This window comes from Podospora anserina, chromosome 3 (assembly GCF_000226545.1).
Source record: "Podospora anserina S mat+ genomic DNA chromosome 3, supercontig 3".
In the NCBI taxonomy this organism is placed as follows: domain Eukaryota; kingdom Fungi; phylum Ascomycota; class Sordariomycetes; order Sordariales; family Podosporaceae; genus Podospora; species Podospora anserina.
Genome location: NW_001914833.1, coordinates 71,659 through 84,462, shown reverse-complemented (window position 1 = coordinate 84,462; position 12,804 = coordinate 71,659). Strand labels below are relative to the sequence as shown.

Here is a 12,804-nt window from a genome sequence, read left to right as displayed (position 1 = left end):
GTAGTGTTGGAGCTGGCTCAATCCACCTACCCAATCTTCTCCACGTTCTGGAACCCGTCATCCAGCCAGCCAGCCAGCCAGCCAGCAGTCCCGGCACATTGGCAATGCTACCACCTCACCTCACCTCACCTCACCTCCCCTAGATCCCCCTCTCTGTGAATGATCAAGTGGAAGAAAGTGGAGGCATCAAGGGCAAGAAGTTGGAGAATCGGTTGATCCTGGTAAAGGTACCCACGACGACGGTACGGTAGATGACATCTCGCCCACGATGACGAAGGTATCAACCAACCTGTCAGACACAAACCCATCGGGCCACCTCATGTACCGTCACCCGTTGCCGAAGCCGTATGTGCACGGTTGCCCAGTCCAAAGCTTGGAAAGGGTTGGGCGGCCAAGATCCCCCCTCCTCCCGTGTGTGTGTGTGTGTGTGTGTGTGTGTGTGTGTGTGTGTGTCTGTGTACGTGTGGGTGTGCCACGCCCGCCACGCCATCCCCCTGTTCACGGTAGGAGTACATACCTTACCATACCCTTACCTTTCTCTACTAGCGCGCATGCTATTCGTCAGTAACTCTGCTCATCACTGGCGCGGAAGTAAAGTATCGGTCGTCGGGGGAAGAAAGAATGCAATGTCACCTTGCCATTTTGGACCACTTCAAGAAAGAGATCCAGATGGACATCCAGATGGACAAACTCCAAAAAAATCTCCCCCAATTTCACCAATACCTATCTTTTTACACCTCATCTTCACCCACTGCTCAATTACACCCGCTGCATTGGGAATATCCGTGGTAAAAGCTCTTCGCTGTCATCCGCAATGGTGCACAATCGCGTGGTTTGATAGTGCAGAACAAGGATGTTACTGCAACCATCGCGGGAGGAACGGAATGGGGAAGCGGTAAGTTGAAGTGTGTTGTGTGAGGTGAGGGGAAAGTGGAAAAGTGTCAGCCAATATGGCAAAAGTATTCGCTTCCCCCAACAGGCTGATTGTAACCCTATCAAGTGACCACTCCTTTTGCTTTCCCCCCTCCCCTCTCCCCCAATCCCGAATCCCCCTGGGTGTACCAAAGGTCCCCTTCCCTGGGGTGATTGGTTTATCTCACACCCAACACACAATCATTTTTAAGTGAAAGTATTGACGGCAGAATAAAGTTGCATATGTCGTTGGAGATAGTGTGTAACCAGTTCCCCAAAAGGCCCGAAAGAAAGAAAAAAAAAGTCGCCGATTGTGTTCTGCTGTTGCCATGTCCATTTTTCTCCAACCAACAAGAAATTGTTCGACTCCAAAAAAAAACCCCGAACCTGACTGACCTGACAATGACACATGGCATTTCTTATCCATATCAGGTGAAGCCCGCGAATCCTTCCAATTACCAGGCACGAATTGGTAAAGAAACAAAAACGTTTCCCGTTTCGTTTAGTGTAGCGTCGTTCAACAGGGCTTAACACTAGGGGATTTGTTACAGTCACAGGGACCGGAACAGGGAACCGCTTTCTTCCTCACTGATGGGGATGTGGTTGGTGGTCCCGCAATGGATGGCAGCTCGCCAATCCCAATCCATCATGCCCCAACCCCGCGTCAATACTCCGTAGCAAGCTGCTGATCGCCACCTTGAAAGAGTCCAATTATCAATTGCCGTTGAGGAAGACCGAGGGACAAGGCGTTGTTTGTGGTCTGTCTTGTTATTTTCAAGCTTCTCGTCGACGCCGGCGTGCTTGGCCTGCGTCCCAGATCCAAGATGCTCGTCAGAATGATCTGGACCAAGAAGCGGGTGGCTGCTCGACCGAACTTGTTCAACGGCGAACCGTTTCCGCAAACCACAAGCATTGCAAGCAAGCATCTCCATGCCCCATCCAGTCGGGGCTCGTCCGCTTTGCCTCCCCCGCGTTCTTGCTCCGATTGACTAAGGTCTCGGCATATCTTGGCGCCCCGTGGCACCCCCCCCAGTTTGGCCCTGATGCCCCCTGATGCCCTGATGCTTCCGGTCCACCCTCCCCAGATTCACTTTAAAAAAGGCGGTCCCAAATCTATCTGCCGAAACCATGAAAAATGCAGATGGTCTTGTCGTTGCTGCCAATCTGCACCAAGGCGGCATCGGTACCGTTTTAGCCTTCCCCCCCCTTCCCCCTCTAGCCCAGCAGCTAGGATCGTGTGAAGTTTCTCTTCCCCAGTCTGCGCTAGCTAAGAAGACAACTCCATCGTCCCTCTGGGGTACCCTTGTAAGCTGTCGTTAACAGCTTCACTACCAAGACCGTACCCGAACCGGTTATACTCAGCCGATGCCAGCATCATGGATGTACATAGCAAACCTTTAGTGAGGGTAGTAGTCGAGTACTACGTCTACTACGTGCTTGCTGCTGGCGTCCCTGGTCTGGATCACACACCAATCCCCCAGACACACGGCGCTGCGACGTTCCCAACCAGCTGGCCCACGGCCTGAGGCAAACGGATACCCTTATAAGTACCCTCCACCTGCAGCCTGCCCCCCCTCGTCGGTAGTGTGAAGGGTTTGTCTGTTGTTGTGTTCTCCCCGTTCATCGACTACCTCGACCACCAACCCACCAACCCACCAACCCGCCAACCCGCACTGTTTACTCCGGTCCTTGGTAACATTCTTCCTGGTGCCAAACGTGCCCCGTTGCGGTCGGTAAAAATAAAATAAAAACCCCCATCACCATGGTCGACGTGGAAAAGGAAGTCAGTGAGTTGCCCGGTTTGTTTCATCAAGTCGCTCTCAGAATCGCGCTGAGAGCCGCTCACCAAGAGAGCTCAGCGACCCAAATGATGAGAAAACTAACACGTCCTCGCAGCCCAGCAGTCGTTGCAGGAGCGCACGGCAACCTCCAAGGATGGCACCTCTTCCGAGGAGCTCGAGTTCGACTACACTGAGGAGGAGGAGGCCATCGTCCGCCGCAAGATCGACTGGCACACGGTGCCTCTGGTGACGCTCCTCTACATGCTGTGCTTCCTCGACCGCATCAACATCGGCAATGCGCGTATCCAAGGATTGGCCAGGGACCTCGACATGGTGGAAGGCGTCAAGTTCAACTGGGCCCTCTCCATCTTCTACATCATCTACCTGCTCGTCGAGGTGCCCAGCAACATCCTCCTCAAGGCCATTGGAGCGCGTTTCTACCTCCCACTTCTCGTCTGCGGCTTCGGCCTCGTCTCGTTGTGCACCGCCTTCGTCAAGAATTTCGCTGGTCTCATGGTCGCCCGTTCGTTCCTGGGTGTCTTTGAGGGTGGTGCCATGCCTGGTATGGCCTTCTTCCTGAGCTGCTTCTACAAGCGCAACGAGCTCCTGTTCCGCATCGGTATTTACGTCTCGGCTGCTTCCATCGCCGGTGCTTTTGGTGGTCTCCTGGCCGCCGCCTTGTCCCAGATCCCCTCGTGGGGAGCCGCGGGCGCCGAGATCCACACGTGGCGCAACATCTTCTTCTTTGAGGGTCTCATCACCGTCATCATTGGTCTTTTGGCGCCCATTTGGATGCCTACTGATCCGTCGACCGCCTACTTCCTCAACGAACGCGAACGAAAGATCGCCGCTGAGCGTTTGTTGCGTGAGCACAGGTCTGATCCCGCCAGGAAGGTCACCTGGGCCGATGTCAAGGCTGCTGTTTTCTGCATCCACAACTACACCTGCGCCCTGGCCTTCTTCCTCATCAACATCACCGTCCAGGGTCTCTCGGTGTTCCTGCCCACCATCCTCAACGACCTCGGCTGGACCAACACCCAAGCTCAGCTCTACTCTGTGCCTCCCTACGTGTGCGCCTGCGTGGTTGCCATCGCCGTGGCGTGGCTCAGCGACAAGTCCGGGCAGCGTGGTGTCTGGCTGGGTTCGTTTGCCTGCCTCGCCGTGGTTGGCTTCGCCATCCTGCGATGGGTCGAGAACACCAACGTTCGCTACATGGCCGTGTTTTTTGTCACCATCGGTGCTTTCCCGGGCGGCCCTGGTTTCCTTAGTTGGGCGATGAACAGTGAGTCGGATACCCGTTGGTGTCTGCATAAGCCGTCAGCTAACTTTGGTGGATAGATTCTGCGGGGCCTTCGGTTCGGGCTGTTACCAGCGCCTATGTTGTCACGCTTGGAACCATTGGTGGTATCGTCGCAACGTGAGTCATCCTAGGTGGTTTCGTCGCTGTCAAATACTAACACGCCGCGCAGTTGGACCTACATCTACTACGACGGTCCCAAGTACCACACTGGCCACACCATCAACCTCGTTGGCCAAATCGTCACGGTATGCTGCGCCCTGTTTGGCGTCTTGTACTGTGCGCGGGAGAACAGGGTTCGGGCCGCTGGAAAGCGCGATCACCGTCTGGAGGGTCTGACCGAGGAGGAGGCCGAGGAACTGGGCAGCAGACACCCACGTTTCCGCTACTGGACTTGATCGGCGTGAAAAGGGCGTGTGGTGGTGGTGGAGAGGATTCGATGCGTGTATCTACGGAGATCAGAGAGTTGCGATCCGGGCCTACATAGAGTCGAGGGACTGAGGTTGCTGCAAATACCCATCCCAACGTGCGGTTGCACGCACATACGTCTTTGGGTGACAATATGCTGGCTTTTGGTGAACTATTGTCTTTGTCCCTTTTCCCAGTAGCCAACCACCGTGCCGCAATCTGTTGGGTCTAGAAGGTAGCACAAACGGCCGTGTGGCGCGCACGGGAAGCTCTGCTGGAAAGGGGCGCTACACGATGCACCCAAGACCTTGGAGAAGCTTATCACGGAGCCTCAGGGCTGGGCATCAGCCGTGGTTGGGGAACAAAGGTGGAAAAGGTTGTTGAAATGGGACTGGAACTTGATGGCACTCTCTAACCGCACCATTCAGCATTCTGGTTTTCGAAGCACGGATGCTATTCTCGATGGCGGGGGAATTCGTTCCAATGGAAGCATATGCCGATATTACGTGGTGGGTAGCGGGCGAGGGGGAGGGGAGGACGAGCCGGCATCCGGCCGTAGGCTTGCTTGTTCGGCGGGTGGTGTGCGTGATGTGCGTGGTGTGGTACTTGATGCGGTGCTCGCCAGAGGCAGGGAATTGACTTCGGCAGTTTTCTCGAATGCCCCAAAGCAGGGAATGGATGTCGAGCGACAATCGACAAGATCCGGGGAAGCGGAGTAAGGCGATGACCAAGCTTTTGGCTAGCTCTGCAGAATGGGGGGCGGTTTGGTGGAGCAATTCCACGGAATGGAATCCTGGAAATCTGGGGTAATGGCGCTGAGAAGGGATGGCGATTGGTCAAGTGGGGGAGAGGGGAGAGGGAGGAGGTGTGAGGAGAAGAAGCGATCAGCATCACTGGCATCATCACACACGAGGTGACGGTGACGGCGACAACCAGTAACGGCGAGCTGAAAGAGCGGAAGATGGTGCAGATATGCAGATATGCGGTGGCATCCGGGAACAAAGATTATCTGTGCGGGATTGTCTCATGCATAAGATCGTGCCTTCCAATCTTGAGCATGTCTGGTACAAATACACAAGGCAAGAACCCTCACCCAGTCACCGGATATAACCTGGGATTCATGAACTCGGGGTCTCCGCACATCCTTTGGTCCTATGTCTGTCACTGTTGCCGTCATCCCAACTTTTGGAACTACCTAGAAAATGGACACCAAATCATCACCCCTTAACCATCATCATGTCGGCCATGCAGAATCCCCAAGCAAACCCCCCAGCCACCCCGAGAAACCACCGCCACCCAACGAAGACATCCAACACTTCCGCTCTCAATCCCCAGAATGGCACGCCTCCTTCGAACGAACCCTCGTCCGCAAAATCGACCTCCGCCTCCTCCCCTGCCTAATCCTCATGTACCTCCTCAACTTCCTCGACCGCGCCAACCTCGCCCAAGCCCGGCAGGGAACCTTGGAGGCAGACCTCGGCATGTCAGGCACCGACTTCAACTTCGCCACGTCCATCTTCTTCGTCTCCTACCTCGTCTTCCAGCTGCCGTCGAACCTCCTCATAACAAGAGTCAGGCCGAGCATTTACCTGACGGGGGCTATGTGCCTCTGGGGGGCCGTCTCTGCCTGCAGCGGTGCGACCAAGAGCTTTGCGCAGTTGGTGGTGGTGAGGATTTTGCTGGGTTTTGTCGAGGCGCCGTTTTTCCCGGGGGCCGTGTTCTTGATGAGCAGTTGGTATACGAGGGCTGAATTGACGAGGAGGATGTCGTACTTTTACTCAGGGAATGCGTTGGCGAACATGTTTGGGGGGCTGATAGGAGCAGCTGTTTTGGGAAAGATGGAGGGTGCTCAGGGGATTGCTGGGTGGAGGTGGTTGTTTATTATCGTAAGTGTTCGCCGGACTGTGTCTCCAACATGGCTGACGGCTGAGTAGGAGGGTGTTATTACCATCGCGGTTGCTCTGATAGCCATGTGGGTGTTGCCCGACTACCCAAGCACGACGCGCTGGTTGAGTCCACAAGAACGAGAGTACGCTTCATGGAGACTTCTGGCCGACATCAACGAGTCCGACGACCAAAGGGCCAAGACGGTCTGGCAAGGCACCAAGCTCGCATTACTAGACTACCGGCTCTATCTGTTTGTCCTGCTGCAGCATCTCAGCTTACTGTCGCAGACATTCCAGTATTTCTTCCCCAGCATTGTTGGAACACTAGGCTACGGAAAGATCGAAACGCTTTGGCTGACGGCCCCTGTCTGGTTCGCCACATTTTTGATTTCGGTATGCGTTACCTGGACGTCGGCTCGGACAAAGGATCGATCACTCCACATTTTTGGTCTGATGCTGGTATCAGCGGTGGGCAACGCGATTGCTACTGGTACGACAGTCACCGGGGCAAGGTTCTTTGCCATGTTTCTGATGCCCATGGGGGCCGTTTCTGCTTGTGAGCACTGCCTGATCTCCCAGAAGGCTGAAGAAATTAAGCGAACTGTAAACAGATCAAATCATCCTGTCATGGATTGCCAACTCGTTCCCCCGTCCCATGGTCAAGCGCGGCGCAGCGGTGGCCATCGCCAACATGGTGGGCAATACGGCTAGTATCTACGGCTCGTACATGTACCCTCAAACGGCGGCACCGCAATACACCCCCGGAGGGAGCGCGAACTCGGCTATTTGTTTGCTTGTTGGTCTGTTGGCGATTGTGTTACGGTATTTCCACAAGTGGGAGAACACAAAGCTTGAAAAGGCTGAAAGGCAGAGGGCAGAGAATGCTGAAGCGGGTGCTGTGTCGGATTCCTCTGTGGGGGATATCAGGGCTGATGGGTTTAGGTATGTTTATTAAGGCCCGCGGGTGTTGCTGGTTGGGTGGGGAGTTATTGGTGGGAATATTGGATATCATGTGGTATCTTACCTAGGCGGGCGGCCCCTGTTAGAATATGGGGACAATAGATAAGGCAAATAGATAAGGCAATTGGAACAAGAATGAAGTTGATCCAAGGAAGAGTTGTTGTGGCCGAGGGATTCTTGAAAGTCACGCCCATTAAGCGAGACGTGCCGTGTTTTCTAGGCACGTAGACACGGTCCGCCGCGTATTGGGGCGCATACTAAGAAGTATGCCAGGTCGAACCTTTTGAATACATTCAACTCATCTCTGGCAGTTCTCTTTTGGGGTCCAGGATCAGACTGCTACTTGACCACACGCGGATCGGACGAGTATTACCCCCGGTAGTTGGGTGGGCCAAGCTGGTAGTCAGCCTAGCCAGCCGCAAAGACCTAATATCGGGAAGCTGGCGGGAGGAATTTAGGTGCCTTCTTTGCCGCTCGGCTGCTACCGCACTTTTCTTTCTTCCTTCGACTCAACATGTCGGTGTTTCATGTTGTGGGAAGAGGCAGAGACATGACCGTGGGGTGTGGAAGACATCACACCGGCCAACTGGCGGCGCGATATTTATGCTTCTTTGCGGGGCGACAGATAAGCATAGGGCGAGGATCGCAGAGGTGTGATATTTGTATTGATGAGCAAGCTGCATGGCGGGGGCGGTGGGGGTTTGTAAGGCAAATGATAAGATATGCCAAGGGGAGATGGAGGTTTCCTAGGTGGGTTGTTGAATGTTTTGGTGAGTGTGTTCGAGAATCAGGCACTGACTTTTCGCGATCAAGGAACGGGTTTGACTCACAACAAGCAACAAGCATGATGCCGACCTCGGGGTAGATGTTCTCAACCTGCAGCATATGACATCATTCCACCCCGCGATTGTACGTGTATCCTATTTTCAATTTCACTGCCGATACTTAAACTGGAGAATAAATAAAAAAAGTTGATGGGGCCCCCATGTTGCAACATGATAGCGCTTCCGACGTTTGTGGTCAAGAAATAGCTTCCTCCCATGAGATCTCAGAGGTCGGGTCTTGGCAGTTGGCGGCGCTTGTAAGTGGTGGATTTCTGGCATCTGATTGGCCAACTGCCCGTATCCGTTGACCAATCCGGAAGGAAGGACCAGGAGGTTCAATTCTTTGCAGCCACGAATCGATGACATCCCGCTGCAATTCGTCAGACTCGAGTCAATTAAGCGGATTTTATCGTTCTTGTGATTTTGGGGGTGTCATGTCATCTCCTGTTAAGTATAGAGGCATTAATCACATCTGATCGTCATTTTGTTTTTCAGTACCTACCAACATCTCAAAACCAGGCCAGGCCCCGAGTTAGGTGCTTCTGAGAAATCCTTCTTTTCTCCTTTTGGCAAAAGTCTTTCAGATGCAGTAATGTCGACTCTACGATGCACGCGGGACACACTCTGGCCATTGCCATGTGGGCCATGACGGCGCTGTCTCTTGGACTCGTCGGCCTACGTCTGTACACCCGCATACGAATCGTTCGCTTTGTCGGCATCGAGGACCACATGTACGCATGGACCGGAATATTCATGCTGGTGTTTGCTGCGTGTATTCAAGTCGCTGTTCATTTTGGGTTGGGACGCAGCTTCTGGACTCTTTCTCCGGACGAGTCATCGAGGGCCATCTTCTGGACCTATGTTGCCAACAGCTTCGCCATCTCGGGAAACGCACTCGCCAAGCTCTGCATGGGATTTTTCTTATTACGGGTTGTGCAGCTGAAGTGGCAGAAACTTGCGCTCTGGTTTCTGATTGTTGTTACTGTCGGCACATCGGTAACACTGGTGGTGATGCTGTGGAACCAGACGACGCCAAGGAAGGCAAGTTGGGATGTGCTGAGGACGCCTGGAGAGTGGAATATCCAGATTCAACCCATGAGTGTTGGGTTGGGAGGTATGTTGGACCGTCTCAGTATGGATATGACGGCATACTAACTCCGAGGCAGGTTGGTCAAGCGCCTGTGATTTCTTCTTCGCCATCTTCCCTTGGCTCTTCATCATGTCCTTGAAGATGCCGCGTCGGGAAAAGTTCCTTTTGGCCAGTGGCATGAGCCTGGGTGTGATGTAAGCAAAGATACAATCAAGTTGGCCGACATGAGCTAACGACTCGCAGTGCTGGTGCTTGTGGTGTTGTCAGAACCGTGGTGCTATCCCGGTTAAAAATCGATGACTTTACCTGTAAGTGGGCGGCCTTTTTCCTGGTTGTTCAACCTGATCGGGAGCTGACATTTGGCCAGTAAACTTTGCCCCTTATTTCATCTGGGCCGGCGCAGAGATCACTGTCGCCTTGGTGTGCCTGGGCATCCCAACCCTGCGACCCCTCTACCTGAAGCAACGAGGCATCAGCACGATCGGTTACGGCAACCACCATCACACTGAGCAGAGCGACCCCGAACTACCGCGCTTCACCATGGTCGATCAAAAGAAGAGGCCTGACCCATTTCCGGATCCATCCCACAACGGCTTTGAAACCCCCGACCCCCGAAACCTACACCTCTCTCATATCACATTGGAGTCGCTGGCATCGCCCCAACGGCAGGAATTCGCCCAGCAGCAACAAACCACACCCAGCCTGACACCACATAACACAGTAGAAACCCAAGGCCACCTCCGAGACTCTTCCTCAACAGGCTCATCCCATACAATGGTAGACTCCACACTGGCCAGCCCTGAACTTGAACAACACCCCCTTTCTTACCCACACATCTATTCGAGAACGGCGGCAGCCATAGCACGACCACCAAACGCACATATCAAGGACCAACACAAAAGAGACCACAGCGGCGACACTGGTGATAGCATCACTGTCGATGACATTCTGGGTTTCTACGACATCGAGGAGAAAAGCCAGAGCAAAACCAAACTTCCAAATTACGACCAGACACAGCCACAACCACTTGGACCGCCACTCCACCAATCGGCGAGTATCAAGCGAAAAGAGCACCGGATTACACAAGTAGATTTCCTTTTAAAGAATACAAGAATGGGAGGCGGCAACGCCGAGGAGAGGCGTATCATTCGGCCGCAACAGAATTTGAATAGACCTTGGGATGGGGAGGGTTGGCCATTGAGGAACTGAGCATGATGATATGATGGTTGTTGGACTTTGGACTTTTTTTTACTTCTCTTTGCGATACCCCTTTTTGCAGATTATTTTTTCTCATATGAGCTGGAATCTATTGGAATGGTGGAAATGAAGAACTGTCTTTCTAATACTCTCTGTTGCTGCTCAGTTTACTCATGGCTCAGCAGCTCCTCAATAATACTTTCAATCTGCCCCAGGGAATCCGCCTTGACGTTCTCCTCTTCAATCTCCTTCACTCTCTGTCTATACTTTTCATCCCCCAACACCGTGTCAATACCCTCCTTGACTTGCTCCACCGACGGGTTGGACACCCCCAAATTAACCGCCACCCCCGCCCTCGCCGCCCGCTGGCAAACGTCCCCCTTGTCGGCGATCAACCCCGCCAGCACCATCGGCACCCCGTTCATGATCCCGTGCATGAACCCGCCGTAACCAGCGTTGGAGACAAAGACATCTACATGGGGAAGGATGGCCTCATAAGGGAAGTAATCCACCATTCTGACATTCCTGGGTGTTTCCTCTTCTGGTAGGGGATTCGGCTCCCCCTTTTCTCCCAGGGTAGCAACCACCAAGACATCCTCCCTGTCAGCCATTGCCTGAATGACCGGGATCATCAGCTCGTGGTAGGCGCGGTGGACGGTACCCTGGGTGACGAAGACGACCTTTTTCTTTGCCGGGTCGGAGTCGGAAAGGGCGCTGTTGAGCGTGAGTTCCTCCCACCAAGGGGGGTAGACGAGGTTCTTGTCCAGCGCCCTGACGGGCAGCCCACCGACAAGACGGAATTTTTTGGGGTCCTTGGTCACGTTTGGGTATTCGAGCGAGGCGGTGGTGGCCATGACGGTGACGTCCCCGCCGGTCATGGCCACATCAAGCGGCAGGTCGGTGAACCTTTTGGTGGACCCCAGCTCTTGGAGTTTTTGATCGTAGTGCTCAATCAGTGGCTTCCACATTGTCTTGCCTCCTGCGTGCATGGTCTTCCAGACTGCCTTGTTTTCAGGGGTGGGGTCGTACTTCAGACCAAGACCAAAGGGAGGAAAATCGGGGTCAGAGCTGGTGTAGATGCTCGTGTGCCAGTTTATGGTCTTGGGGAGGGAGGTGTAACCCTTGGGTAAGGGGCAGCCGTATTGATACGGCAGCAAACCCTGAGACAACGCCTCGTGGACGAACAGAATCTTCCGTGGCTCAGGATGAGCGACGCGGATGTCCTCGAGTGTCTTCCTCAGAACGTGATACGACGGGACGATGGACTCCCCAAACACGGCTTTCATTCCTTCGAAAAAGGCCTCGCCTTCGGTGGAGCCTTCTTGGACTTTGGGGACGTCGTACTCGAAGGGGTTTTTGATGTATTTTGCACCGGTACTTTCGATGAGGGGTTGGAAGCGGGGCCCGGTGATGAAGTAGATGTCTTTGTAGCCGCGGTTAAAGTGGAGGTGCTTTGCTATCTGGGCCGCGCCGGCGGTATGGCCTGAGGCGTTTAGGGTCATGAAGAGAAGGACGGGCTTCTCAGGGGAGGTGAGAGGGGGGTGGCCGCTGGGGCTGGTGAGATCTCGGGCGTCTCCCATGTTGGTGGTTTGATCAAGCAAGATGTAGCTTGTTTGAGTTGAGAGCAGGGAGTGAATGGCGAGGTGGGAAGAAGTGGATTGAACCCGAAGGCGACACCAAAGAGGATTTATATCCATCGGGTTACCTCTACATATCCCCAGATATACATCCTGAACAGGGAGGGGATCAACTTCCAACAATAGTGATCGGAAAAAGGCTACCAATGAGAGCCGCCAGGAAAGACCCTCCGGGTAGCTCGCCGTTGCAATCTTGCAACCAACACGATCCGTTGGGCTGACAAACGCTACAAATTGTGTTGTAACGTGGACCGAGCTCGCTCTGGGATCAGCGGTACATCCCGCAGCATTGCAACGACAAGGAGGCGACCACGCTGGGCACATACAGCCCTGTTGGATTCGCACACGGGCATGGCATGATTGCCGAGCCGGAACAGGAACCATAGCAGTGATGAGACCCAAGTTGACATGCCAGAAAGATGGTGAATGAGCCTCTGCAAGTTCCTCAAGGCCTGCCTCGCCTTCTACATTGGATGCCCATCGAGCCTCGTAATGTTTGTTTACCTACATTTGCGGCACCTCTTTCCTCACCAGGACATGATAGTCCACCGCCCGCGGCGGAGTTCATAGGTATACTTAGCTCCGATATATAACTGTGGCACAGCATCTTCTATCATCTTCGCATCATGAGCTGCCAGGGAACATGTGTCAGTGTGAGCTCCGGGATCTGACTGGCTGGCTTAACCCCGAGCCTCGCAAACTGGAAACCTCAATATGCGGTGCGGGATGACAGGATTCCGAAGTCCGAATGGGAACAAGAGTCTTCATGTGTACCACGCCCGCGCGGTTGCGTAAAATGGGAAAAATGGCGA

General features: G+C 53.9%; 4 protein-coding genes across 4 annotated transcripts; 3 read left to right on the top strand and 1 right to left on the bottom strand.

Moving 5' to 3' along the window:
• Nucleotides 1–2,954: 2,954 nt before the first annotated feature.
• Nucleotides 2,955–4,388, top strand: PODANS_3_11450 (uncharacterized protein; the record flags this gene model as incomplete). Its single annotated transcript, XM_001903445.1, has 3 exons — nt 2,955–3,975; nt 4,032–4,110; nt 4,163–4,388. 3 exons carry the CDS (start codon nt 2,955–2,957, stop codon nt 4,386–4,388), a joined length of 1,326 nt encoding a protein of 441 aa, XP_001903480.1.
• A 1,212-nt stretch (nt 4,389–5,600) lies between these two features.
• PODANS_3_11460 (uncharacterized protein) lies at nt 5,601–7,239 on the top strand (the record flags this gene model as incomplete). The annotated part of the gene is made up of 3 exons (XM_001903444.1): nt 5,601–6,284; nt 6,333–6,840; nt 6,896–7,239. The coding sequence occupies 3 exons, from the start codon at nt 5,601–5,603 to the stop codon at nt 7,237–7,239; spliced, it is 1,536 nt and encodes a 511-aa protein (XP_001903479.1).
• A 1,435-nt stretch (nt 7,240–8,674) lies between these two features.
• Nucleotides 8,675–10,367, top strand: PODANS_3_11470 (uncharacterized protein; the record flags this gene model as incomplete). Its single annotated transcript, XM_001903443.1, has 4 exons — nt 8,675–9,182; nt 9,235–9,352; nt 9,402–9,466; nt 9,526–10,367. The coding sequence occupies 4 exons, from the start codon at nt 8,675–8,677 to the stop codon at nt 10,365–10,367; spliced, it is 1,533 nt and encodes a 510-aa protein (XP_001903478.1).
• Nucleotides 10,368–10,522: 155 nt separating this feature from the next.
• On the bottom strand, nt 10,523–12,376 carry PODANS_3_11480 (uncharacterized protein; the record flags this gene model as incomplete). The annotated part of the gene is made up of 1 exon (XM_001903442.1): nt 10,523–12,376. The coding sequence occupies one exon, from the start codon at nt 12,374–12,376 to the stop codon at nt 10,523–10,525; it is 1,854 nt and encodes a 617-aa protein (XP_001903477.1).
• Nucleotides 12,377–12,804: the final 428 nt, after the last annotated feature.